The sequence below is a fragment of the Oppia nitens genome, unplaced genomic scaffold (assembly GCF_028296485.1).
Source record: "Oppia nitens isolate AA-2021 unplaced genomic scaffold, nextdenovo-longstitch-racon4-pilon3 scaffold10_pilon_pilon_pilon, whole genome shotgun sequence".
NCBI lineage: Eukaryota > Metazoa > Arthropoda > Arachnida > Sarcoptiformes > Oppiidae > Oppia > Oppia nitens.
This window is the reverse complement of record NW_026533189.1, coordinates 59629-86505: the sequence shown is the minus strand read 5'-3', so window position 1 is coordinate 86505 and position 26877 is coordinate 59629. Positions and strand designations below refer to the sequence as shown.

Genomic DNA, 26877 nt, shown 5'->3' with positions numbered 1-26877 from the left:
CTTAGCCTTTCGTATGCTTATATGTTTAATCACTTAAAAAATGAAAATTACATAAACTAATGAAAATGTTTGTACCGGTATTTTTAGAATTCAATACATTAAGCATTATTACATAAAAATAAATCGATAAAACGTTTTAGCAAATAATGAGACTATTTATACTAATTATTATCAGAAAAATATATATTTAAAAGTTAATTATGTAAAGATGGATGTCTTTAGACATAATTATAAGTAAATTCCAACACAAATATAATATTTGTTTTCTCAGACAAGTGTTTGGGTTTTATAAATAATAAGTCATTCGTAATACTAGTGCTTTGGCATACATTGACTATTACTAACAGTAATTAGTTGTCTCTTCTTATAGTCAAATAAATAATTCATTAGAAGATAATGTTAGAGAATTTAAGACATCAGTCAATATAGCAATACAAAAGTGATGTCGGAGTCTGCAGATACTACCGGTGCTCTCATTTATTTTATGTTGTCTATGAGTTGGATAAAAAAAAGTGATACTAAAAATGGTTAATCTTGAAGAAGTATAGCCAAACACTTAGACCCACTCTATTAGAGTTTAGAAACTTTTTCTCTGATAATTAAAGACTTACTACTTTTACATTCAATCATTTGATTCAATCTCTTAAATAATTTACTTTTCATTACTCAATACTTAATAACTAATGCATTAAAAATGCAAATCAATTCACGATTTTCTTGTTTTTCAGTTATTTTAAAGTAAAATCATTGATTAAATGAAAATATTCTATAATTTAAAGTAATTATTTAATTGATATACTTTTTAATCATCTTAAATAAGTTATTACATTAATATAAAATCATTATTATATTTATAAATTTAATGCCAAATATATTAAACAAAACCTAAAATTTGATAAATAATTWATTTATAACTTAAATAATGTAATATTTAATTTACTACCGTATATGCAATATATTATGAATGATCCATTTTTATTATAAACAATGGTTAACATATGGATAACATAAACAATACAAAAAGTTTAATTTCAATCATACAGATGTGTTCATCATTTGATGAAAGATTATAACCATATATATTATATACATTTAAATTAAACATAAAAAGATTATAAAATCATTATTTATTTTTGCTTATTTTCATGTCTTTGAAATTGTTTCTTAAAATGATAATAACTTATTTGTTATATCATTTGTTTAACAAAATTTTATTAAATATCACATTAGATTAAGAAAATTATATAGAGTTTAGCGGCAAATGAAAAGAGAGTTAAATTGTTTGATATAACAAAAAAGTCTTTTATGTTAGTATTAAATGGCATTTACTCTTATGATAACCTTTTGGATTTATACTCTATTACATTGGTTTTTACGCTATTTTCACTTAACATTTGTTTTTATACTGCAATACATTTATTCAATACTACATATATGTAGTAATGATCATCAAAATAACAGTAATGTAATAGTCATACCTGTTGTAAAACTAATGTGTTATTTAAGTGATGTCTTGTATTGGTAGCAGTGATGACAATGTGAGTCAAAGCAAGAGTCGCTGCCATCAAGAGTGAGATTCTGGTTTTAATTGGTAACATAGTGTATGTGACAAATGTGACAAAAACTATCTGCCAAACRCCTTCTGCAGCCAAATGGTCGACATTCCACAGTCGAGACACAAACCACGGATCAACACCACTGTCCACTCTGTCCACTGTCGAGTTGTCCACAACACCACTGTCATTATGGCCACTGTTCGGGTCAGTGTACACTAACTTGAGGTTAACGGGAGCGAAGATTAGACAGAAGAGGACAAAGAATAATAATATCACATAACAAAGTGCCAGCAGTTGGCTGTCCTGCATCTTAAACGACAACACAAACAGTCCGATGAATGCCAGACATTGCAAAAGACAGTATAGACCGATCAGTGTCACTGTTTTCTCGTAGTATATATGAAGAGTGGCTAAAGTAGCCGTTAAGATGATGAAGAGGACCAATACACTCATAATAGACGACTGTTGCAGTTTAAAGATGTATCTCTGGTACAGGTCTTCCAGTTCTTTACTTTCAAAGCGTCGTCGGTTAAAGAGTCTTGAAAACACCACCTTTCGGTGACTATTCATTGCTTTCACCGAATGATCCATTGTTTGGACTAATTGGTCAACACTTTATCAAAACATGACAAGTATTGCCATCAATGGTTAACCCGAGACAAGTCTGGAGATGAGTAAACATAGAGTCATATAAACAGTGTTTTTAGTGTTTGAATGACATTATAGTTGTATTGCATTACAAACACTGTTCACCAAACAGTTCAATGCTATCACTAAAACACTACATTGTGTTCAACCTCTTTGTGTGTCAACGCATGTCTCATACCATTGAATATCAATAACTATAGACTCAATGCTCACAACAATTCATTGGCAATACTTTACAGTAGAGGGGATCTGAATGGCACTCATAATACAACACGTTATTGACGTTCAATACAATACACACAACACATGTACTCTATTATACACTGTAGTCAAAGCATGTTTGACATCTAGTGTCTGATAAACAGGCAGTCAATACAAACAACTGATTTGATTTGATTTATTGTGTCCACTAATGGCCGGTCCAAGAGCTAACCTCAACTCCTTCTTAACTCATTTCAATGACATCCAGTTTCAAAAGGATGGCCAACGTATGGCCACCGCTTTGTCCATTAGACAGCGCGACGCTTTGCGACCACTTTTAGATGATATCAACGAAACTCTTATATCGCGATACATCTTCTCGCCATTTGATGACTTATTGATTGCACATTTAAAGTGTTGCAAAGCTCTGGTTATAGACAACGACCCGATTGAAGCATTCAACAATAAATGTCAACTAATCCAAGCTCTCATCAAAGTATTAATTCAATTGAAAGACGAGAACTGGATATTACCAGTGATGTACATATCGGCAGTCGAGGTGAGACAGTTGGCCACTCTTGCAGATAATTACAAACAAACATCAGGCGAATCATCAACTCATGTCAAACCCGATGAATGTCTTGAAGAAGCGGCCTCACAGATAATGTCCTGTTTTAGAGTCTGCGCTAACGATAACAGAGCGACACAAGAAGTGACAAAAAGAAAAGGAATGATTAATCTAATCAATCAATTGTTTAAAATATACTTTAAGATCAATAAATTACATTTATATAAACCATTGACCAGAGCTCTTGAAAATGCAAATATGATGAATCAATTCAGTTTAGCACAAACTGTCACTTATAACTACTTTACTGGAATGAAATCACTCTTTGATTCCGATTACAAGAAAGCCGAAGAATTGTTGTCATTTGCATTCAACAATTGTCATCCCGAGGCCCATAAGAATCTGAAATTAATTTTAATTTATTTGATTCCCGTTAAGATGTTGTTAGGACACATGCCTAGTGACCAACTTCTTTATAAATATGATTTACAAGAGTTTGCACTCGTTATCAGAGCTGTTAAAGACGGTAATGTCAGAGATTTAGACGAAGCTCTTGAAACTAACGCTCACTTCTTCTGGAGTAATGGTATTTATCTGATACTCGAAAAAYTGAAAATGATTGCATTTCGTAATATATGCAAAAAAGTGTCACTAATGGTGACCAGTCATCAGATTCCAATCCAAGTGATTACCACAGCCATGAAATATCTATACGACGAAGAGATCAATCTGGAAGAAGTGCATTGTATTCTTGCAAATCTGATATTTGAGGGCAAAATCAAAGGCTATATATCATTACAGCACCAAAAGCTTGTTATATCTAAACAAAATCCATTTCCAGCTCTTTCATCCATTACCTCATAAAATAGTTTATATATAGTCATTATATTTTCAATTTTTATTAGAAATACCTGATCCTATTTGCTATATATTGTCATTGTTTTTTGTTATATAATTTTTATACTGTATATTACATGACAGTACATAGCTTTTTATAGATTGTCGGCGCATGAGTTTATCATATTTTCAAATAAATGTTAAACATATTGACGAAAGAATATTTAATTATGTTTTTGTGTTATTTGCAAACATTTATACAATTTTATGGATTTATTATTATACATTAGTAATTGAATTTTTAGTATATCATCACAATGTTTACTGATATACTGTATATTTTGATGTATTATGTTGATGATTGCACATCCAAGCATTTATTGTAATATAAATGGACATCAAATATTATTATATATTGTATGTCATGTTTTAGCATTATTTGCATTAATTTAATATTTCTATTTATATTATTTTGAGTACCAACTCGTAAATACAAATCTTATTTGAAATGTAAGTATAACTGATTTTTGTCACGATTTCTAAGTTTAGATAATTGATTTGTACATATTATAAATTATATTATTTAATTGCATTTGTTATACTCTGACATATTAGTTGCCCATTGTTTAGGTTTTACCTGATCTGTAATATTTGGCAATTATTATACATATTTGTATAGTATATATATTATAGTTAACCTAAACCTAAAAATCTATTTATTTTAATTTTTATTATATGGAAAATAAATTTTGTTTTTAAATAAAAAACATTTTGTAAAGTAATAAATATTTAACTTAAAATTATCATTATTGATAAAGTATATAATAATATTGACAAAATGATTTATGCAATTGTGTTATCATTACCTGTATTATGATTTACAAAATAAGTTTTATAGAAATAAATATTTGGATTATAGGTTGTCTTCAATTTTTTATATTGATTTGATTATAAGTTTACTCATTTAATGTGTATGAGTTAGACGAGACAATGTATACAATAATACACAACTGTTTAAATATTGCCAATTTATAATACAATACAATATTGAGAAATTATAGTTAAAATTTATACATTTTTATTAAAATATAGTTTTGTTAGTGTTTTATAAATATCTATTAACAACTTTATTTAGTTGTGGAAAAGCATTGCAATTTACAATTGTATATTAAGGATGAGAAAGATTATAGATTTGATTAATGGAAATAATTGATAAGGCGTGGTTCACATATTACGTTCGCACTTGAGGGGGGGGTTAGCCAAAGCGAACTTTTGCGAACGAGGGGGAGGGGAGGGGTAGAGACTTTAAGAACGTTCGCATTTAGATATTTTATTTCTTGTGGGTGAGGGGGGTAACGGTTATGGACATGCGAACGTAATTTTTTAAAATGATTACATGCAAACAAATGCTAACATAGGGGAGGAGGGGGTCTAGATTTCTTAAAAAGCGAACGTAATATGTGGACGACGCCTAACTCAATAAGCAATTTAAATAATCCGGAATCTCACTTAATTCTTTACGGTTTGACATTAGCTCTCTCTCTCTCTCTCTCTCTCTCTCTCTCTTTCTCTCTCTAGTACTTTAACTGTACATTACTTTTGCATATGAAATAAATACATGGATTACAAAAGATCTATTTATATATTAATTATTTTAATACAAATGAATTGTTTTAATACTGTAAATATTAATATTTTATTGTTAGTCGATAATTAAATTAATAAATGTAATAAAAGTAATGAGATTTTTTAGCTACAGTATTTAATCATAAGATACTATATATAAAATACTACATTATAATATATTGTTTATATAATATAAAATTAAATAATAGTAATAAATATTTTTATTGTATCTGTTGATATTGTTGCACTCAATTTTTTGTAATATTATTTTATGAGGCATTGCCTTAACTGCGGTAAGACATGGGAAGCTTGCGGTCAGTAATTATCTCGAGAACCGTTGGTCAGATCTTGCGGTCAAACATATAAAAGTTGTTGAGAATAAAAAGTTAGGAAGAATGATTTACATTAAAAAAAATTTAGGTCCACCAGGGGGCGCACAAAATAAATAAAACATTTTGTATTAAAAAAGTGGCAATCATTGTGTATCTGGAAAACCACTGGACAGATCTTGCGGTCAAACAAATAAATGTTGTAGAGATTAAAAAGATAAGAACTATGGTCCACTTGATAAAATTTTAGGACCACCAGGGGGCCCACAAAAAAATAAAACATTTTGTATTAAAAAAGTGGCAATCATTGTGTATCTGGAAAACCACTGGACAGATCTTGCGGTCAAACAAATAAATGTTGTAGAGATTAAAAAGATAAGAACTATGGTCCACTTGATAAAATTTTAGGACCACCAGGGGGCCCACAAAAAAATAAAACCCCTAAATTTTATTAAAAAATAGTGGCGGTCAGGGTGTATCTCGAGAACCGTTGGTCAGATCTTGCGGTCAAACATATAAATGTTTTTGAGAATAAAAAGTTAGGAAATATGGTCCACTTGAAAAAATTTTAGGACCACCAGGGGGCCCACAAAAAAATAAAACATTTTGTATTAAAAAAGTGGCAATCATTGTGTATCTCTCTCTCTCTCTCTCTCTCTCTCTCTCTCTCTCTCTCTCTCTCTCTCTCTCTAAAACCCCTCTCTCTAGTAATTATCTGGAAAAATATCGGTCAGTTCTTGCGGTCTAATATATAAAAGTTATATAAAAGACAAATAAGTACTCTTGAATAAGTATCTTTCTTAAATCTAAATTTTTTTAATTGGTAATTATAATATTAAATTAAATAAATTTATTTTATAACCATATGTTAATAATATTATAGACCTCATATAATTCAGATAATCATTGACAACAAAATTTAAAAAATAAATAATGGTTTTCCGCCCCTTGGTTAGCCTAGATTTTTTTCAACTTAACCATTGTTCCTAACTTTTTATTCTCTAAAACTATTAAATGTTTGATCGCAAGATCTGACTACAGTTTTTTCAGATAATCGTTGACCACAGCTTTTTAAAAATAAAAATAAGGATTTTATTTATTTGTGGGCCCCCTTTTGGACCTAGATTTTTTACGAGTATACCATTGTTTCTAGCTTTTTATTCATTACAACTTTTATATGTTTGACCGCAAAATGTGACCACCGGTTCTAGAGATACACCCTGACCACCAATTTTTTAAAATAAGGGTTATATTATATTTTGCGCCCCCTGGCGCACCTAAAATTTTTACAATAGAACCATAGCTCTTATCTTTTTATTCTCAACAACTTTTATATGTTTGACCGCATAATAGTTAATACCTGACCGCAACTTTTTTAATGCAAAATTTTCATGTTTTATTTATTTTGTGCGCCCCCTGGTGGACCTAAATTTTTTTAATGTAAATCATTGTTCCTAACTTTTTATTCTCAACAACTTTTATATGTTTGACCGCAAGATCTGACCAACGGTTCTCGAGATAATTACTGACCGCAAGCTTCCCATGTCTCACCGCAGTTAAGGCAATGCCATTTTATGATATTTATGTTAACTTAGTATTTATTGCTTTATATTTTATTCATCTGATACAATATTTTATAAAATATAAATGAATATATCAATAGTTATATAGATTATTATAATTATATATTATTTATTTACTATAAAATATAGATATAAAATGAAAGGTAGGTTAAAAAATCAAACGTTGAGTTACAATAAATTTCTATTTTTAATATTAATACTTAGTTTTATTATATATATATATAGAGAGAGAGAGAGAGAATGTATTGTAAATTAATTAATATTCAATGTATAGTATAATGTATATATTATACAATATGTTTATCACAGATATACAGTAGTTATGAATACAAATTAAATTTAAGGTAATTTTGATTATTTATTTGATAAACTAACTAAAAGTAACTAAAAGGCTTTAGTCTGTATAAGAAATTAGTATAATAAAAATTTACTATATTGCAATACAATACTAATTGCTAGTGATGTACCGATTGCAAAATGCGCAATTGCATTGCTCGGAAATTGCGTGAAATTATTGCAAAAAGCTCGATTGCGAAAATCGCAATTGTTACATAGAAAAATTTATAATTTTTAAAAAATTAACAAAATTTAAATGGCAAAGCAATATGAATAAAAACATAAATTAATTATATAAAATATAATTATTTTATCATAAAATGTTGCCATCTAAAAACCATGTAAAAATAATAATAAATTAGTAAATTCTCTTAATCTATTGTAAACAAAATTTTTAACGTCAAAGTTAATTTTTATACATTCCCTCATGCGCGCAATTTCAAGCAATTTCACGCAATTTTCCGCAATTGCGGCAATCGAAAATTGAATTGCGAAAAATTACCAACACTACTAATTGCTATATAAAATGACTTAGTATAACAAAATAAACTCAACTTTAGTCATGTAAGGTAAATGAATGAAAAACTAAATGACTAGCAAAATAAATTCAACTTTAATCATTTAAGGTATCAAATGACTCGGTATAACTAAATAACTTCAGCATATAAATAAGCATATGATTTAGTATTACAAAATAATCTTAATTGTAAGTTAAGAATTACATACCCATTTGTTTTATTTATTTAGTTTTAATATTTTTTGTATAATTAACGTTGCAGGGACCAATTAATAATAAACATTTGAGAGAATCAGAGTCCTGTACTTTATTTTTGATGTTTAATAAACAGACAGACATTTAGAATTCAGATATGTACTCATTTGAGGAGTTTATGAATATTGAATATCTGTAAAAAAATTATTAGAAATATTTATATAGCAATTTGAATACTGTTTTTAATGTGTAATTAGAGAAAAATGAAACATTAAAAATATATCATTTTATATTTTGTTTTTAATATTAATTTTTAATTGTTTTTATATATATTTATTCACAATTTTTATTATTTTAATTTATATTATTGTAATTCGGTTTTTTATTTTCATAATTTTATGTAATACTTATGTATTTCTTTCCACAATACAGTATAATGTGATTCATCACAATATACAATACATTAATATATTTTTTTAGTTTTGTAAAGTTAATGATAATTATTAATTATTAAATAAATCGTCACTAATATATAGTTTATTWGACATTTATTTGAATTATTATTTTTTTAAACTAATTTTAAATATAATTATTTTAGTTTCTCTTTAATATATAACTGTCAAAATTTCAATTTTTATTGTATAAATTAGAAATGCAAGTAACTAAACAAATCAAATGTTATTAATATAATTTATTTCTAATTTAATAATATTTTAATATAGAGATTTTTATTAATTAGTAAATCCAAAATTATTAATTATAAGTAATTAATTATTTGAATAATATTTTTTTTTAATTTTGATATATAGTTCAAAAATGGTTATTTCGGAAATTAATGGCCATATCATTAAAACTATAATCTCATTACAAATAATATAAATATATTTAACGTTAACTCGTTGAAAATTTTAGCAACAAATAAATAATAATACAAACTCATCAAAAATTATCTTATAATTCTATGTATTATTAATTTGTATATAATACTGTATATAATATATAGACTCTATATGATATTTTTTTAATGAATGATTTTATTGTCATAAATAGCAGTATACTGTACACAGTATATAAAGTTAGTTGATAATTTATAATCTAGTTTTAATGTTTTTATGTTAAACACTTGTCTTATTTAACATTGATATCTTATATAAATATTATTGAATATAACTTTATGTAAATTAGAAATTAAATTTTGTCATATGTTATATAATCTTGAAATATAAATTATAAATTAATTACATATATTGTTTATTTTATCAAATAACAAAATTTTAATTGTGGTTTTACATAAATATATATTAATAGATTATTATTATTCATTTATTATCATTGTAATTTATTCATTTACATAAAGTTATTTTTTGTAATTATCAAAATAATACATTTGATTTAATTGTGAAAACACATTTATATAACAATTAGCAATGATATTATTAGTAAATTTAATTATATTAATATTTATAAATATCATATCATCTAATAATTATGTGTTTGCTAAGAGAGTAGGGCATAAATATTCACACAATTTATCAGAGTTAGAGTTAACAAAAGTAGTGACAATTCAACAAAACAAATGTTCAAACCATGTGATCCACGTGTTTGTCCACTCAGCCGCACAAACATCGGGTAAATACTATGACCGACGACGTGTCACCCGTGAGACGTGGGCTAAGGAAGCTTTTAAGCATAATATCAAAGTTGTGTTTGTTTTGGCAAAACCACGTAATTATAGTCTTCAAAGAGATATACTCATCGAATCCAATCATTTCGGTGATATTCTTCAGTTTGATTTTATTGACGATTATCACAATCTCACACTTAAAGCCATTGGTCTTTTGCGATGGATTTCATTGTATTGTTTGTCTAATGATTATGTCATTAAAACAGATGACGATATTGTAGTAAATACTGAAAGATTAAGAGAAAGGATCGAAAACAAGACATTTCATTCAGGAATAACTGGAAAATTATTTAAATATTCTAAACCTATACGTGATATTAATAATGAAATGGCAGACAAATGGCTGATCCCTAAAGAAGTATTTGATGAAGACTATTATCCGCCTTACTTGTCGGGTGCCGCTTATGTTATATCAACCGATATTATTAATAAACTGTACAAATCGGCCGTCAATAATACTGGACCAGTTCTGGACATTGATGACCTGTACATAACTGGAATTATAGCTCAAAAATACAATATAGCTATTCATGACAGTCCCGAGTTTGTCTTAAGCACTACAAATCGTCACAATATGTGCGGTATTGAAGTGTGCCGTATGTTCACTATATCAACACTCCATGGATGTCAATCAGTCAACCAAACTCTTCAACTATGGAACAAATGGATGAACACAACAATGGATTCTTGTCATAACTATTTTGTTAAACTTCACCGAAACACTACTTCAGCAACTATTGCACTAATAATTTCATTAACTTTGTTAATCACTTTTATCTTTTCTATGATAGCTATGATAATACAATATTATGCAAATTATAGGGACCTGAGGTGGCAAAAGATCAGCACAAATGCTTGACTTTATCATCGATATATATATCATTGATTACACAAATTGTTCAAATAATAGACACTGATATTTTATAAAAAAAAATTTAAACTTATACACTGTTTTATCAATATTATTGGTAATTTTTATACATTGCTAAACATTATATACTAAACTCATAAAAGACAAGTTTTATTTATCAATATTAAATATTATCAATAAGCAATATCTTAAAATCATTGCCGTATCAGACTATCGACTAATTAATTATTTTTAATATCTAGTAAACTATATTTTATATAYTAAAATGACAAATAATGGCAATACTATAGATAATACTATAATGAATATACTTTACATTCATTGGTCATATTTTATTTAATTGTATGATTAATCAGATAATTGCATCCGACCTCTTTTAAGCGATTGGATGCAATTATTTGGTTAACTTTATAATTAAATAAAAAATAATCAAATATATAGTATCAAAAAGTATCAAATTGTCTATAATATTGCCATTATTTGTCATATTTATATATAAAATATGGTTTACTAGATATTCAAATAAATGACTAAATCGGGAATCTAATGCGGGAACGATATTAAGATAAACCAATATTATATAGTGTAGAATATCAGTATAATATACACTTTATATTACACTATATACTGTATTAATACTATATATTATATCTTCAACAATTTATTATACTTTTATCTTGATGAAACTATAAAAAATCATAATTATTAACATTTAGCAATTTAAACAAAATGATACAAATTTATCAATAATCTAATACTTTCATATTATTTACAAAATTTTATTATAAAAATTAACAATTTGTTAATGATTTTGTATTGAATTGATAAAATCTATAAATCAACTTTATTATTTACTTGTAAGGTCTCAGTTTACTACAGTTAGTCAGTAAATAATATACCGTTAATTAAAAATAGTATTATCTAAATCATTTTAATAAATATTATAAATAAGCAATGTCATAAAAGAATCTTTATAAACATTTATTACAATAATTAAAATTGTTTAAATATATTATTTTAAAATACACAAGTGCCAACATAAACATTTTATAATTTAAATAATGTATAAACATTAAATTATAAAAGTAACGGTAATTATTTATATCATATCATTTGAGACATTAAATATTAAAATATATAATAAAATGCAAATTAATCAATCAAATCAATTAATTCAAACATCAATGACAACTTGTTGTAATATATARCATATAGCTATTTATAAATAATATCAATTTACAATACAGTAAATTATGTACAGTATTTATTATATAATTATTTATTGGATATTTATAAATATATTATAATTCTAATATACGGTAAATATTTTTATTAAATTATATTACAATAAATAATATATTATAATTACTGTAAAATTACATTAGACATATTAAAAAACAATAAATTTACAWAATTTATTCAAGTAATAAACAATTAAAAATATAAAAAGTAAATCAATGATTGATAATAAGCATAGAATTATGTGACAATACAGTACTACAGTATATAAACATTAAATAAATAGTGATATTTTTAATGATTGACAATAATTATATAATAATAATAAAATAGGAATCAATTTAAGAGATCAATAGAGACAAGTCTTCTTCATAATCCTGAGGAAGTCTTGAGAACTGACGACTCCATCTCCATCTCTGTCCGCTTCGGTAATCATTTCTTTCAATTCTTCATCACTAATGGTTTCTCCCAACTCTTTTGCCACTCGTTTTAAGTTTTCAAATGAAATGCCTCCGCTTTGGTCGCAATCAAACAATTGAAACGCTTTCATAATCTCATCGTTTGTGTCCTTTTCTGCCAACCGTTTGGCCATAACATTGAAAAAATCATCGAAAGTGATTAAATCGCTTTTATTTTTGTCGATTTCGAGAATCATTTTATTGATCTCTTCTTTTTTGGGTTCAAATCCTAGAGCTCTCATTGCAATCTTCAGATCTTTGGTTTGGATGTGTTTCTTGTCTTCGGTGGCAAACTGTTCAAAGGTCTGCTTAATATCAGCCACTGTTTGGTCACTTAAATCATATTTATGTGACTTTTTTGTTGATTGACTTTCGCCACTCTTTTTACCATTACTTGTGGCCATTAGTGATATCTTACCGTCGATGACAAGATATCATCAAAATTTTAACAATTAATTGATCGATAAAAWTGAGTACAACTTCTTGCAGAAGAAAATTTAAATTAAATGATTAATAAATGAATGAATGAATGCTTTAAAACATATGTTTAGTCAAAAGATTTCAATCATAAACATTGAAACAATTCAAACATAACATTAGTATAGACTTATCAGTGGCACAGTTGTCGCCTGTATTATACAGTATAACAAACAATTATTATGACTTTAATACTGTAAAGACAAAAGATATAATCAATTAAATTAATATTAATATTAATTATCAATTATTATATACTATATAACTATCGGTATATTAAATGTATAAATTATAATATAAATAGTTTATTAGCTCGTATTAACTTCAAGTCAAAAAAGTATCAAATAATATAAATGTTTTAAAATGGTTTAAATATTATATTAAATAACTTTAAGTTACAATAAATTACTAATATTTTGGTCATTCTATATAAATGTTCACAAATAATGACTTATTTGTGAAAATATAGTGAATGTTATTGAAGTCATTTGAAATGATGACACCATTTGATTGCCATCAATGACCTCAACAGACAATCCAGTTGTCTCTTCCAACGATGATTTGTCGTCCGACAGCACCACGAAAGCTGACGAGTCATCGACTGCCATCAGTGGTGACCAGTTGTCGACGTCGACATCACATCAGAGACCAGTCATTCAAAACATAAGTCAGCGGACAATACCGGGAGTGTTGTCTGAATACAACCAGAAGGCCATCGACTGGTCAGTCAATGGCTTAATTGCATTTGCGTCACATAATCGGGTCATTATTGTGGACGCACTTCACGGTCTCAAACACTGTCAAAGTATGTTATTAGTCAAATGCAAACAATTGTTTCATTAATTTGTTAAACCAAAAGGTCTTCATCGACATAACTCTTCGGTTTGTTTGATTCGTTGGTGTCCTACAAGTGATTTCAAGTTGTGTTCAGTTGACACAAATGGCACAATAATTATATGGGATGTGATTGAGGGTTCATTTCTTACATTGATTGCGGCCAATAAAGATTTAAAAGGGATTCAATCTGTTGAATGGATATCATTGAAGACCAATCTTGAGAGCGGTTTTCAACAATATTTGCTAGTTTTAAGTCGTAATAATAATTTGGTTTTATTGGACACAGAATTTGGTGAAATTGTTTGGACAAAACATTACGATTTAATTGTTAAGAGTATATCATTGGATCCGTTTTGTAAAAATAATGTATTGCTTGCCATTCAGTCTACTGACTGTTGTTTTGCTATTTTTGATGACTTGCGATCAAATGGATGTCCCAATAGACTAATGAAATATTATTCCGTTTCATCCAATAACTCGCCAAAAACACCCTCCAAGTCATCAATTCAATCAAAATATAATCTATTATTGGATCAAAAGGTTATAAATGATTCAAATATTTTGAATGAATGGATTGAAATTTGTTATCACAAATCAGTTCGCAATCAAGTATTGGTTGCCATTAGTCGACAGATATTTATAATTGATTTATCAATTGAATCTATAATCTGTTTAATACCACTCGAAAGGAACTGTTCTAACATAACAAACATCTTTTCGTGTCAATACAGAAATGCTTTCTTTTTATGTCACGATTTCGGAACAGTTTCTTTACGACTATTCCAGAAGCAAATGATAAAAGAATCGAATGGAATGACAGATAATATTGTCATTTCATATGCAAATCTTTGTCAATCGGATGGATTGAGATTAACGAAACAAAACAAAATTTTTGGTAGTTGTATGTCACCAATGGATGAGACAAAAGTAGCTCTTCTGCTAAGTAATGGAAGAGTTGTTATTAAAAAGATTCATAAAATGGGAACAAAACCAAGTAATGGATTACTAAATTTGCAGTATATTTATGATATTATCAGTAGTGAACAATATATTGTTAAACAAAATAACAAATGCAAAAAGTATCGCATTTTAATGACACAAATATCTTCTGCGATTAACTTTAATCCTAATGTGATCCGTATGTGTCCACCCGTTACGATGAGGAACTGGCAGTTTCATAGAGTAAAATATTTTTAATAATTTTTTTGTTTATTGCATGACATTTAAAATATGAAATTTATATTTAAAGCCATTTTTAGCGGTCGGAGATATGAGTGGAAGTATACAGATATGGAATCTATCGCTTTCAACRCTCGAACGGGAATTCAGTTTACATTCATTTCCCGTACGAGGCATTGAGTGGACCGGTTTGGATGCATTCATATCATATGCTTTTCCTAATATATCTCCACATTCGGGTAAAACAAATAAYGAATTAAACATAACTGAGATGACTTCGGGAACAACTTATCCAATGAGAGCCGAACGAAATCTGGACTCATCTCCAATCGAATCGTTAAGAATATCACATCTCAAACAGTATTTAATTATTTCATTCAAAGAAGATCCGTTCGAAATATGGGATCTCAAGAGTTTACAATTGCTTCGAGTTATGCCAAAACAATTTTCATCTGTCACTGCCATCGAGTGGAGTCCACTTTATAGTCGACGTCTTGAAGCTAATGACACAAATAATGTTATTCTTCATTCGAGAGAAAATTTTGTGATAACCAATACAAATGGAGAATTATATCATTTTTCAGTTGAGGGAAATATAGTCAAAGAAATTACTTGTATTCCGCCGGACACTGATATGAGTGCTAATATCACATGTATAGCCTGGAAGAGTGATCAGGTATTATTAGGTGATGCTATTGGAAACCTTAACATTTGGGACCTCAAGAGGAAGGCATCGCGTATTGAAACGACTCATAGAGGAAATGTGAGAAAAATACGGTTCGGTCCGGGAAGAGGTAACATGAAGTTTCTTATTCTATACAATGACGGCATCGATATTTGGGACACAAAAGACTTTAAACTTACCGCACAATTAAAATATCCGAGAGATGTTAGCTATAAAATTGTTGACATCGATTGGGCTGCAAGTGATCGACCAATTCTATGTACATCTGAAGGAACTATATTAGTGACTGATATGAAACTTAGACAATATTCGTGTCCTATGACTGAGTCAATAGTCAATCAAACAGATAGCGATCAAATTGACTTGAATTGTGTCAACTTTTTCATATTATCACAAATGTCACGATTTATATTAAAATCAAAGTTAATTTTAAATCAAATTAATACTAAATCAAAACTTTTTGATTGTGATGTCGAGAGAAATATATTTATTTCAAAATTATTTAATGATTGCCAAAGTTTTAACTTTTGGAATACTGTTTCATATGTATTGTTTGATAACAAGGAAAGACTCGATCGAAACAATGATATCTTTTTGGATAACAAACAATTCAAAGAGATTTTGTTGGAAAAGGTATCGATATTGGACTCAATTCGCACGAAACACAAACAAAATCTACTTTTATATGAATTGTTTGTTATCTTAAATCACTCTCAAAGAGCAGTTCAGTTGCTTTTGGAAAGCGATTCATCAMTCGATGATTATTATGTCGACGCTTTGAAAGCATGTCTTATTGCAGCACTTCAGTCAACAAACGACGATTCGACAGCACATCCGGTCATAAAAGTTAGTAATTATTGTTTTAATATATATATTAAATTTAATATTTATTGTATGTATAGTTAGTGGCCACTAATTTGATAGCCAACGGTCGCATTGACGACGGCTCACAAATGTTGTGTTTGATCGGTAAAACTCAAGACGCCTGTCGTTATCTTCAAAGTGCTAACAAATGGATGGAATCTATTTTTTTAGCAAAAGTAGGTTTTTATAATTTAAACCCATTATTATTTAGATTATTTAAACTAAAACTCTATTACCGGTAATATTTAATAAATTGATTGTCAATTATTTTAGTGTACTCTTAATGGTGAGGAATACAATGAGATAATGCGCCGGTGGGCCGAACACCTCATTTCACACAATGACTATCAGACAGCTGTCATCGTTTATATAACAATCAAACAATATTTAAAAGCCATTCAAATTCTCTATAAATTTGATATCGAAAAAGCCTTTATTTTTTCAGTAGTTTGTCTTAAAAGACAACTCATTAATATTGATGACAACAAACAAATATTGGACGATATCTTTAATATTTATTCAAAATCTCTTGAAAACTCAGGTCTCGACCAATTGTTGGCTAATTATAAAAACTTATTTTGCATTCCTCTTAATAATTGAATAACATTTATTTATTATATAATTATCGTAAATTTAATATAAATATATATATATATATATATATATTATTTTGTTACAGTATTTTAATTATTATTAAATTAAGAATAATTGTTTAACTAAATATTTGACTAAACAAGACAAATTAARATAAATTTAATGATACGACAAATTTTCTTTATATAATTTGTTATTTTAAAAAGTTTCTATTTATAACTTACAAAATAAAAATATGTATTATTTGAATTCATGGACAAAACATAAAAATAATAATCATTTATTTTTAAGGGCTTAATGTGTATTGTTGTGTAACATGAGTTAAGTCCTTTACAGAATTGGGTGCAAATCAAGTCCTTACACATAATATTTAGTTTTTAAAAATCGATAAATTACTGCAAAATAGCCATCAATTGATTGAAAAAATGGTAGAATCTGTTTGTAAAATAATTTATAKTTTTATTACATATTTATATGAAAAATAATTGATGAGATTTTTATTACTATAAATTACAATCAAAAATGAAAAAATACGATAAAATTCGTAAAATAGTTGAGAATCTCTGGTATTCCTATTTATTATTCCGGTGCTCTGTAATTGTGATTCCCATATATATATTATTGATAATAATGGGATCATATGTGATGAGTTATAATGTGGAGGTTTCACCACTGATGGCCACATTATACGAGTTTTCAATATTTGTTTTTTCTGCCGCTATTATCTTTATTATAGTCTTAATTTTGGCCACTTATGGGTCACACCATAACAATACATCCGTTACTGAATTAGAGTGTGATAGCGATATGTTGTCCACATGTGAAGCATCACCTTATGATCTGTTGATGTTAGCCAACAATGAAGAGAGACTGATGGCTGACTTGGAACGAACCACAGACCAAATTGAACTCTTATTTGATAACTCCGATGACTTTACGATTGATTTAGTTACCATCGATGAAATCAATTCATATAATAATATGACCTATCATTATGACTCTCCTCCAACTTATGAAGAGGCCGTAAGATTTGATAAAATTAAGAACTGATGAAACAATGATTTTATGTAATTAATAATTAATTTTCATTTGCCATATACTGTATATAAACTATTTTGTTATTTTTGAAGTTAATAATCTTTATTATCTTTTACAAAAATGTAAATAAAATAGCATGTTAATTAAAAATTTAATTAATGATTTATTTTACGTTATTTTGTATAAAAATTKTATTTTCATTATTTAAATGATTATTTTCTGAGTAGTAATAATAATATAATAATATGCAATAAAACAAAGTTTTTATAAACAATTGTAATCTAAATAATTATCAGTGAATTCTTGTATAAAGCAAAACCTCGGTTACAAAACTCATTCACATTTCCGCTAAAATACTCATTAAAATACTATAAAATTACTATTTTCAAAACAATTGTAATGTAATTATGGATATTAAGTGTGAAATATCACTACAATTTATCATTTGTTATTATATTTTCATTGTTTAAGAGACTCTTTCTTAAATTTAAAAATAATAGTATAATTTTTTTTTTTTTTAAATTACTATAAATATTTATAACTTATATAAATCACATTATTTTTTGGATTATCTGATTTTTATGATTTATTTAAATGTAAATTTTAAAAATGCGAGTAAATAACTTGTGGAATAATAAGTTTATTAATTTATTTTTGTGGATTTATTGTTGCATTTCGTTTGTCTTATTGTTATATTTGTTAAATAATCAAACAAATTATAATGCATTAGAATATCATAAAGAAAATGTGGATTTATATAAGTATTATCTAAAATTAAATAAAACTCATTTATTAAGTTCTCTACAAAATAACTTTAAACTTAATGGTAAGTAATAGAACAGTAGATATAATATACAATAAATATTGTTTTAAAAAATTAATTTATTATTAATATAAACATTTTTTTAGTAAATTTAAAAATTTTAAAACATTTAAGAAGAGCCCAATCAACTACTCAAGAAGTATTCAATTATTTGTCGATAACATTAAATAAAACAAATTCTATAAATAATAAATTAAAGACAAGAATTATGTCAGAAATAAGTGACATTAAAAAGTATGTTTTGTTTGAAAAGTTATATTTTTTATTAATTAAAAAAAATTTCATTGATATTAAGTGTTATTCAACTTGAGATACAAACTGTTAGCATTTTAAATGGATTAACGACTTTTAAAAATACAAAACTTAAACAAATATCTGAAACAATTCTGCAAAAAATACAATTACTTCAGAATCCACCGAAACATTTATGCAAAAAAGTGCCAAAATTGATGTGCAAACTGGGTATTGATGCCGGGTTTGCGTCGGGAATACACGAAATACTTTGGTGTTTGATATCCGGTTATTACAGAAATCAAACGGTTATTTTAATTCCCGATTGGACTAAATATCTAAATCGTGAATCCGATGTCTGGGAGCGTATGTTTTCATCAATTTTTCAAATATCTCGCGAAAGTTGGAGCGATATCTTTATGCCTCTTAGTTCTACTTGTGATCACAAAGACGTGGCACACAATCAGTTAATAATAGACAAACAATCAAATACTGTAATAAATAGAAAACTTATCAATCAATTACCCAAAGAGTTTGGCGACCAATTGATGTCATTAGTGGACAATCCTAACTCATGGTTTCACTCGCAATTTGTTGGATATATTTTAAGACCACAACAACGACTTGAGAAATATATATCAGATGTAAAAAAACAAATTGGATTCAAACATCCAATAGTTGGGATACAAGTGCGGAGAACTGATAAACTAAGTTATAGAGAAGCGTTGTATTACCCGATCTCTGATTATATGATTGTAGTTAAGGATTATTTTGATAAACTAAAACTAACACAACAAGTGTCGCAAAAGTTAGTTTATGTGGCCTCTGATGATCCATCAGTGTTACCACAATTGATCCATAATTATCCCGATTATCACTTTATTGGCAGCATTTCTAATGCAAAATTAGCATTTAGTCAAACGACTCGTTATTCAAATGAGTCTCTTTGGGGTTTACTTAACGATATATTTTTATTATCGGAATCAGATTTTATTGTTTGTACTTTTAGTTCAGCTGTAAGTTATTAATAAAATATTTTATTATACAATAATTAAATAAATATTAATTAACTTCAATTTTATAATTTAAAAAATACACATTTATGGAAAATTTTTATACTGTATTTTAATTGTCTAACTAATTATAATTATTATAACATATTTGATAGATATGCCGGTTGTCATATGAATTGATGCGTTATAAACAAATTGACGCTTCATTATCATACCGATCACTTGATGTGCCCTTTCATTATCACCATTCATTGACACCAAAACGTACTGCACTTTACAATCATTGGCCAAAATCTGAAGATCAATGGAAACTAAGAATTGGCGATCATTTGTACGAAAAGATTCGTGGATTACATACAGAATGGTTTGATCAGTCAATTAACGGCAGGGGTTGGGACTCATATTTTTTTGCCACAAATTCATCAACTAATCAATCGTTATATAAATTATATCCAAATTATAAAGTTTTCGATGATATTGATTTGATTTAATTAATACTATAATAATGATAACATTTTCTTAGTAGAAAAATATATAAATATTCAATCTTTAAGGTATAATTTATTCATTTAATTATAATCATTTATTATAAACCAATATTAAATTATTTACTATATATTTATGAGATAACATTTGAAAAAATGAAAAAAAATATTTACCGGATATTTGATAAATTATTAGTTTTTTATAATTWTTATTTTTGAAGTAAGTGTTGAATCTAATCTCTGTTGTGTTGTGTATGAATCATATGTAATTTAAGTTATGTGATGTAATTATATAAATATAATATTATCATTATAATTGATTGTTGAATAATAAATTTGAGATTTTCACATTTACATTGAATGTGATCACTGTTTTTGAAGTTTGTTTGTTTGTTAACTCAATAATTGATTTTATTTTCCCATCCGATATCAGTTTCAGTAATTTACAGGAATTGCCATAAAAGCCAATTTTAACAGTTTTGTTGTATATTTTTCAAATTATAAAAATGTTTATTTATTGTTTTAATTTAGATTTATACATTATACAGTACAGTACAGTACAGTACAATATAAATTATAATTGAGCATTCATTGTGATTGTAATTAAAATTTTTCTGTATAATTAACAAATTAATGGCAAAGTCATCAAACAAAACTTCACTATTATTAAATGAAACCGAAAATCAATCAATTTTATCATTGCTTAAAAAGGGTGAAACCTCCCTATCGATGGGTGTCATTCAACTGTTAGTGAGTTCGCCTCCCAATCATAATAAATGGAAATCTTTGGCCAATGGAGTCATATGTTTCATAAAGAGTAACCAAAAGAGATCATATTATTTCCGTTTATATAATTTTGATGAAAAAAGTATTATTTGGGAACAAGAGATATACTTGAATATCAAATATGTTTGTTTGAGATCTTATTTTCATAGTTTTGAAGGACACGATTGTATGGTTGGTCTTAATTTTGTCGATGAAATCGATGCCTTAAGCTTTAATAATGTGGTTCAACAAAAAATTATTATTTTGCATAAAATGTTTGCATCAAAACAAATATCTGACAATAATTTACATAAAAGAAATTCATTGACTGATAAAAGCAATAATCTATTGAAAGTTGTGTCTAATTTGGCAAATAATACTTCAAAGTCAATGGAATCGCTGAGGGATTCAAGAAAAAGTTCATTTAATTTTCCATCTCTAAGAAGATCTAAACGAAAAATACAGACAATTGATAAATTGGAGATTTCTTTGCCGACAAATTTTAAACACATTCAACATATTGGATGGAGTCCTACCACTGGCTTTGATTTCAATGTAATTGATCCCAAATTGGATAACTTCTTCAGAATGGCCGGAGTGTCAGTACAACAACTTACAGATGTAAATACAAGAAAATTCATTTTTGATTTTATTGACACTCACGGAGGTATTCAAGCGGCCGTTCAGGATATGTCACAAGTATTTTGATAATAATAATAATCATTTTAATATTCCTTATATTAAAATATTATATAGTATTATATAATTAATTATTAATTACTGTTTATTTTTATAATTATGTTTTTTTTATAGATTAATGAAATAACTTCAAACAAATCTAATAATAACAATGAAATAAATAAATTTACTAAATCTGATGATAGTGTGAATAAAGCGTGTAATGAAAAAACTAGTATTAAATCTTTGGACTCTTCAATAGAAGTTAATTTGTGTTCACTTCCACCTCCACCTCCACCACCCCCTCCACCGCCTCCTCTTTCAACTGAATCAATACCAGATGAGTCTAAAAGTAAAACAACAAATGATTCAAATAAACACCAAAATCAAAGTAATTGCAACAGAAATGCACTTATGGACCAAATCCGCGGAGGAATTAATTTAAAAACAATCAAAGATGTAAAACGAGATAATGAATTGCAAAATACTTCTAATACTTGTAATCCGTTAGCAAACGCTTTATCACAAGCTCTTCAAAACAGGTTTAGAGTCAACCAAATGACTGATTATATGTCTGATAGTTCTGAAGAAAGTCCCGAAGATATTGAATTCAATGAATGGATTGATTAAAACACAATTGATTTTATCCAATATTTCTATAAATTGATAATTAATAAAATTTTAAATGTATTTTTAATTTAGTAATATATTAAATTTAATAAATATATGTATTTCCACTATTTAGACTATTTTCTTAACAGTTATCTATAGGGATATACTGTATTCATAGTACAGTATATTCATTGTATGTAATAGTCACCGGATTTTTACACAAATAGTCAATTAGTATTCAAATRTCTCAATCATTTATAAGATTATCTATGAATTGAATGTAAATGCAATATAAGTCATATGACTATAATATGTAATATTGAATGTAAGAGTATGATATTAAATTAAATAATATCATATATAATAATAATCTAAAAATATAATTATTTTAATATAATTAAAAAATTAAAATATAAAGTTTATAAAATTTTTATGTACTTTAGTTTTTGTCATTAATAAATATAACCATTTTGAGAGCTAAAATGGACAAAAAACTGTCAACAATCGGAAGTTTTAAAATAGTAAATCAAAAAATCAATTTCAAGTTTTAAATAACTTATTAAAATGTTCTAAAAATCAAAACGTATTATAAATTTTTAAAAATGAATGAAATGTTGAGAAAAATAAATAATTTATGTTTTGGATAGAGTGGCTATAAAAACAAATATTAATTTATGAAATAGTAATGAATTTGATGAGAATTGTTGACATAAAGCTTTTGAAATAAATAACATTTATATTAGTAATATTATGTTTGGTTATATGATATAACTTATTCATTGTATTCAATAAGTATTCAATAGATGTTATGTAAGCCTTATTTCTATAGCAACCCAACAATGAAGAGATGTGACAGAATCTGCAGAATCTGTAATACATTTGATTGTTTGTGAAGTTGTGCTCAAAATATGTTAAGATGTTTGCAGACATTCAATAATATAAATACATTTTAATGTTAATCTTATCATTTAAATTATATATAATTATTACAAATGGATCCCCAAATCAATAGCAATGTCTGTGAAGAACAACAAATATATTCACCAAAGAATAACTCATCGGATGTTAACCCAAATGATAGCGAATGTATTGTTAACGATGTTATGGTTGTCTATGATTGTGAAGTTGAAGACACCGGAGATGATTATGATTTAGCGATGGACGGCATAATTTTAAACGGGTGCTCACAATATTTATTTAAGGTGTCTATCATTGTATTGCCCATCATTTTTCTAATGGTTATCGTTATCGGTATTATTGAAAGCAATTCACAAAATAATGAAATTCAATATAAGGTATATTATTAGTCTAAATAATATGCGTAAAACAAATGATAAAATTTATAATTTATGATACTTTTGCATGAAATTGAATTTTTATTACTATGAAAATATAGCTTATTTAAGTTAAAGCTTATATTCTATATGTTTATAACTGATCCATATTTAATAATATTTGTCATGATATTTATTTACCGCTTATAATATCAAATTATTAATTACATTACATTTAATTATTTATTAATATAATACTTGTATTTCAATATTAATTATTCAATATAATTTATAAACAAGTTTTACTAACTACTCATAAATAAATAACATTTTAAAATTAATTATTAAATTAATTAAATATTAGACTGGAAAGGCTTTCATAGTATTGGCAGTATTTATCGGTTTATTAGCCTTTTATATGTCATATCGATATATAAGAAATACACGCGAAGAGCATAGACGTCGTCGACAACGACAAAGTCAGACCTCCGATATCTTTGCGGTCAACTCTAAGACCAACAAAATAAGTAAAAAACAATTAAAATTTATTTTACAAAATCCTTGGCATCGCATCAATGAAAATAAGCCAAAAGAGCAATACTCTAATGGTATTAATGTTTATGTCAATAACGGATTATATATGACTTCAAATTATGCCGTTTAAGAGCTTTTCGCCATTTTTTAAATCAGAATTTCGACCAATAAATCAATTATTTTTAGTCCAAATGTTTTACATTAAAATCTTACCAAAAGATTTTCTATATTAATAATAAATTAAAATAATAATAATAAATCAATCTTATTAACATCAATGAATTATTTGATATATTGTCAATAAATAAATAAAAATGTAATAATTATTTTAAATTATAGATTATTTGATTGTTTAAAAATACAAACAATATCTTTATATATTATAATTATTTCTATTAATAATATATTTAATAAAATAATATATAATAAAACATCTTATAGATGATGACATACAAAAAAGTGCATTACCGTAATTGTCTATAAATATATATTATTAAATTATTGTATTAGATATATATTTGCAATATATAACACTAAAATACTTTTGTTAAGTTTAGATTTTTATTAAATAGTTAATTACATTTCACATTATTTTGTTGTTAGATAATGTATTGTATAGATAGCACATTAATGAAATATTTTTAAAAACTTTTTAACTAATTATATTTATGAATATGGATAATAATTAATTGTTAAACTTATAGATATTATTAAAAACACATGTAAGCAAAACTTGCATTTAATTAATTGTGTACTAAATTGTGTAGCATTATTTTGAATTGAAATTTTTACTTTTATTTACGAAATTATGATATTTATATGATTTGTATAAAAATAGTCTTTTATAAAACTTTTTTTGTAAATTATCTCAATCATAAACTAATATCATATTGTAAATTTATATTATATTTATAACTTATTAATTTTATTAATTTGTTAGTATTTATCCATTTTAAAACAATAATTTAATGTATTATTTAATTATATTTGATATAATTTTAAATAAAATATATAACCAACATATAAATCACTTATACTTTTTAAATTGCATTTAAAAAGTGAACCGACACTCAATTCATTTTAACCTTTAGTTATTTTTAATTAATGTTTAAAAATAATAAAAATCGTCTCAATAATAGAAATTAACTTTAGTTTAGAAATAAATATTWAAAAATTATTTAATATCATAACTTAGATAAGTTTTAAAAGGATACAAAATAAAAATAATCACGAGATGAATGTTATTCAAAACAACTATTTTGAAATAATATTTTTTAAATACTATTAATACAAAACTAATTGCAATACAATGTTTGAAACACAAAAACTAAAATATCTTAAAAGAAATATAAAATTGAATATAAAGTCAATTCAAAATTTGATTTATATTAATATAATACTTATTATACTAAATATAATATATTGTTTAATTTACATAATTAATTCAACATTAAATTTAATTCAATGGAGTTATAATAATTTATATAAAGAGTTGTTTATTTTAAATACAATTAATTGGATTCCACTTTTGTTATACTTTTATATCGTTTGTATTAAATGGAGTCCTTTTATAATTAAATTGTATCTCATATTAAACTTATTATGGATTATAATAACAGTGACCATAACATCCCTGAGCTTTGCATTTCCAAGTATACAAAATAGGAATATATTTTATTATTTTCTAATTATAGTAATATTATACTGTATTTACTAATTTATTCATTAGTTAAACACAAGAAAGTCTCATTGGATGTATTCATTGTAATGCTATTTGAATACATTTATATCGGCTTATCATTTATAATCGCAATTATGGTTAATATGCACTTAAAAAAAGTGTCGACCAGTGACTACTGGACTCAAAATTTAAGATTAAGAGAGACTACTATTAAAAATAAAGTTTATATAAAAGACATATCAGATGATAGACGACATACCTGTTCACCGGATAATCAAAGCACTGATAGTTTAGAATTAAATCAAACACTTAAAGACATTGAAAAACTCAACAAAATCGTCGATCAATTGGAGAGTTCAATGAAAATTGAAACAAAACAAACAAATAAAAAAACTAAATATTAAAATTTATTAAAAATTAATGTATAAAAACAACTTATTATTATTATTTAACATTATT

The 26877-nt window shown here is 26.2% G+C and overlaps 6 protein-coding genes across 7 annotated transcripts in view; 4 read left to right on the top strand and 2 right to left on the bottom strand.

Annotated features, from left to right (window-relative positions):
• LOC128960171 (adenylate cyclase type 1-like) overlaps positions 1-2353 on the bottom strand; it is a 32693-nt gene extending 30340 nt beyond the window's left edge. The window contains exon 1 of one of the 2 annotated variants that reach the window (XM_054306350.1): positions 1479-2353. In XM_054306350.1, coding sequence (XP_054162325.1) covers positions 1479-2147 — 669 coding nt within the window. In that variant the 5' untranslated portion in view covers positions 2148-2353. The remainder of the gene's footprint in view (positions 1-1478) is intronic. The other variant, XM_054306278.1, reaches the window with a different exon arrangement.
• Positions 2354-2423: 70 nt separating this feature from the next.
• On the top strand, positions 2424-3981 carry LOC128960352 (PCI domain-containing protein 2-like). Its single transcript, XM_054306459.1, has one exon. The coding sequence runs from the start codon at positions 2617-2619 to the stop codon at positions 3835-3837; it is 1221 nt and encodes a 406-aa protein (XP_054162434.1). The 5' UTR covers positions 2424-2616; the 3' UTR covers positions 3838-3981.
• A 5902-nt stretch (positions 3982-9883) lies between these two features.
• Positions 9884-10990, top strand: LOC128961972 (beta-1,3-galactosyltransferase 1-like; the record flags this gene model as incomplete). Its single annotated transcript, XM_054308330.1, has 1 exon — positions 9884-10990. A coding segment is annotated over one exon (1056 nt), but the record flags the coding sequence as incomplete, so codon positions are not given.
• A 1512-nt stretch (positions 10991-12502) lies between these two features.
• Positions 12503-26736, bottom strand: LOC128966037 (uncharacterized). Its single transcript, XM_054312843.1, has 2 exons — positions 26678-26736; positions 12503-13319 (listed from the first exon to the last, which is right to left on the bottom strand). The coding sequence occupies exon 2, from the start codon at positions 13050-13052 to the stop codon at positions 12540-12542; it is 513 nt and encodes a 170-aa protein (XP_054168818.1). The 5' UTR covers positions 13053-13319; positions 26678-26736; the 3' UTR covers positions 12503-12539.
• On the top strand, positions 13574-21335 carry LOC128961887 (WD repeat-containing protein 11-like). The gene is made up of 9 exons (XM_054308236.1): positions 13574-13930; positions 13985-15144; positions 15212-16672; positions 16729-16866; positions 16964-17288; positions 18021-18307; positions 19556-20392; positions 20545-20753; positions 21308-21335. The coding sequence occupies exons 1-9, from the start codon at positions 13645-13647 to the stop codon at positions 21333-21335; spliced, it is 4731 nt and encodes a 1576-aa protein (XP_054164211.1). The 5' UTR covers positions 13574-13644.
• Positions 21383-22959, top strand: LOC128966027 (actin nucleation-promoting factor WASL-like). The gene is made up of 2 exons (XM_054312831.1): positions 21383-22338; positions 22453-22959. Exons 1-2 carry the CDS (start codon positions 21508-21510, stop codon positions 22945-22947), a joined length of 1326 nt encoding a protein of 441 aa, XP_054168806.1. The 5' UTR covers positions 21383-21507; the 3' UTR covers positions 22948-22959.
• Positions 26737-26877: the final 141 nt, after the last annotated feature.

What these genes read in the sequence shown, in the direction of transcription:
- LOC128966037 (XM_054312843.1), bottom strand. Translation starts at nt 13,052, where the DNA reads ATGGCCACAAGTAATGGTAAAAAGAGTGGCGAAAGTCAATCAACAAAA.
- LOC128966027 (XM_054312831.1), top strand. Translation starts at nt 21,508, where the DNA reads ATGGCAAAGTCATCAAACAAAACTTCACTATTATTAAATGAAACCGAA. An exon ending in CCGTTCAGGATATGTCACAA is followed by an intron (nt 22,339 to 22,452) that starts GTATTTTGATAA and finishes TTTTTTTTATAG; the next exon opens with ATTAATGAAATAACTTCAAA.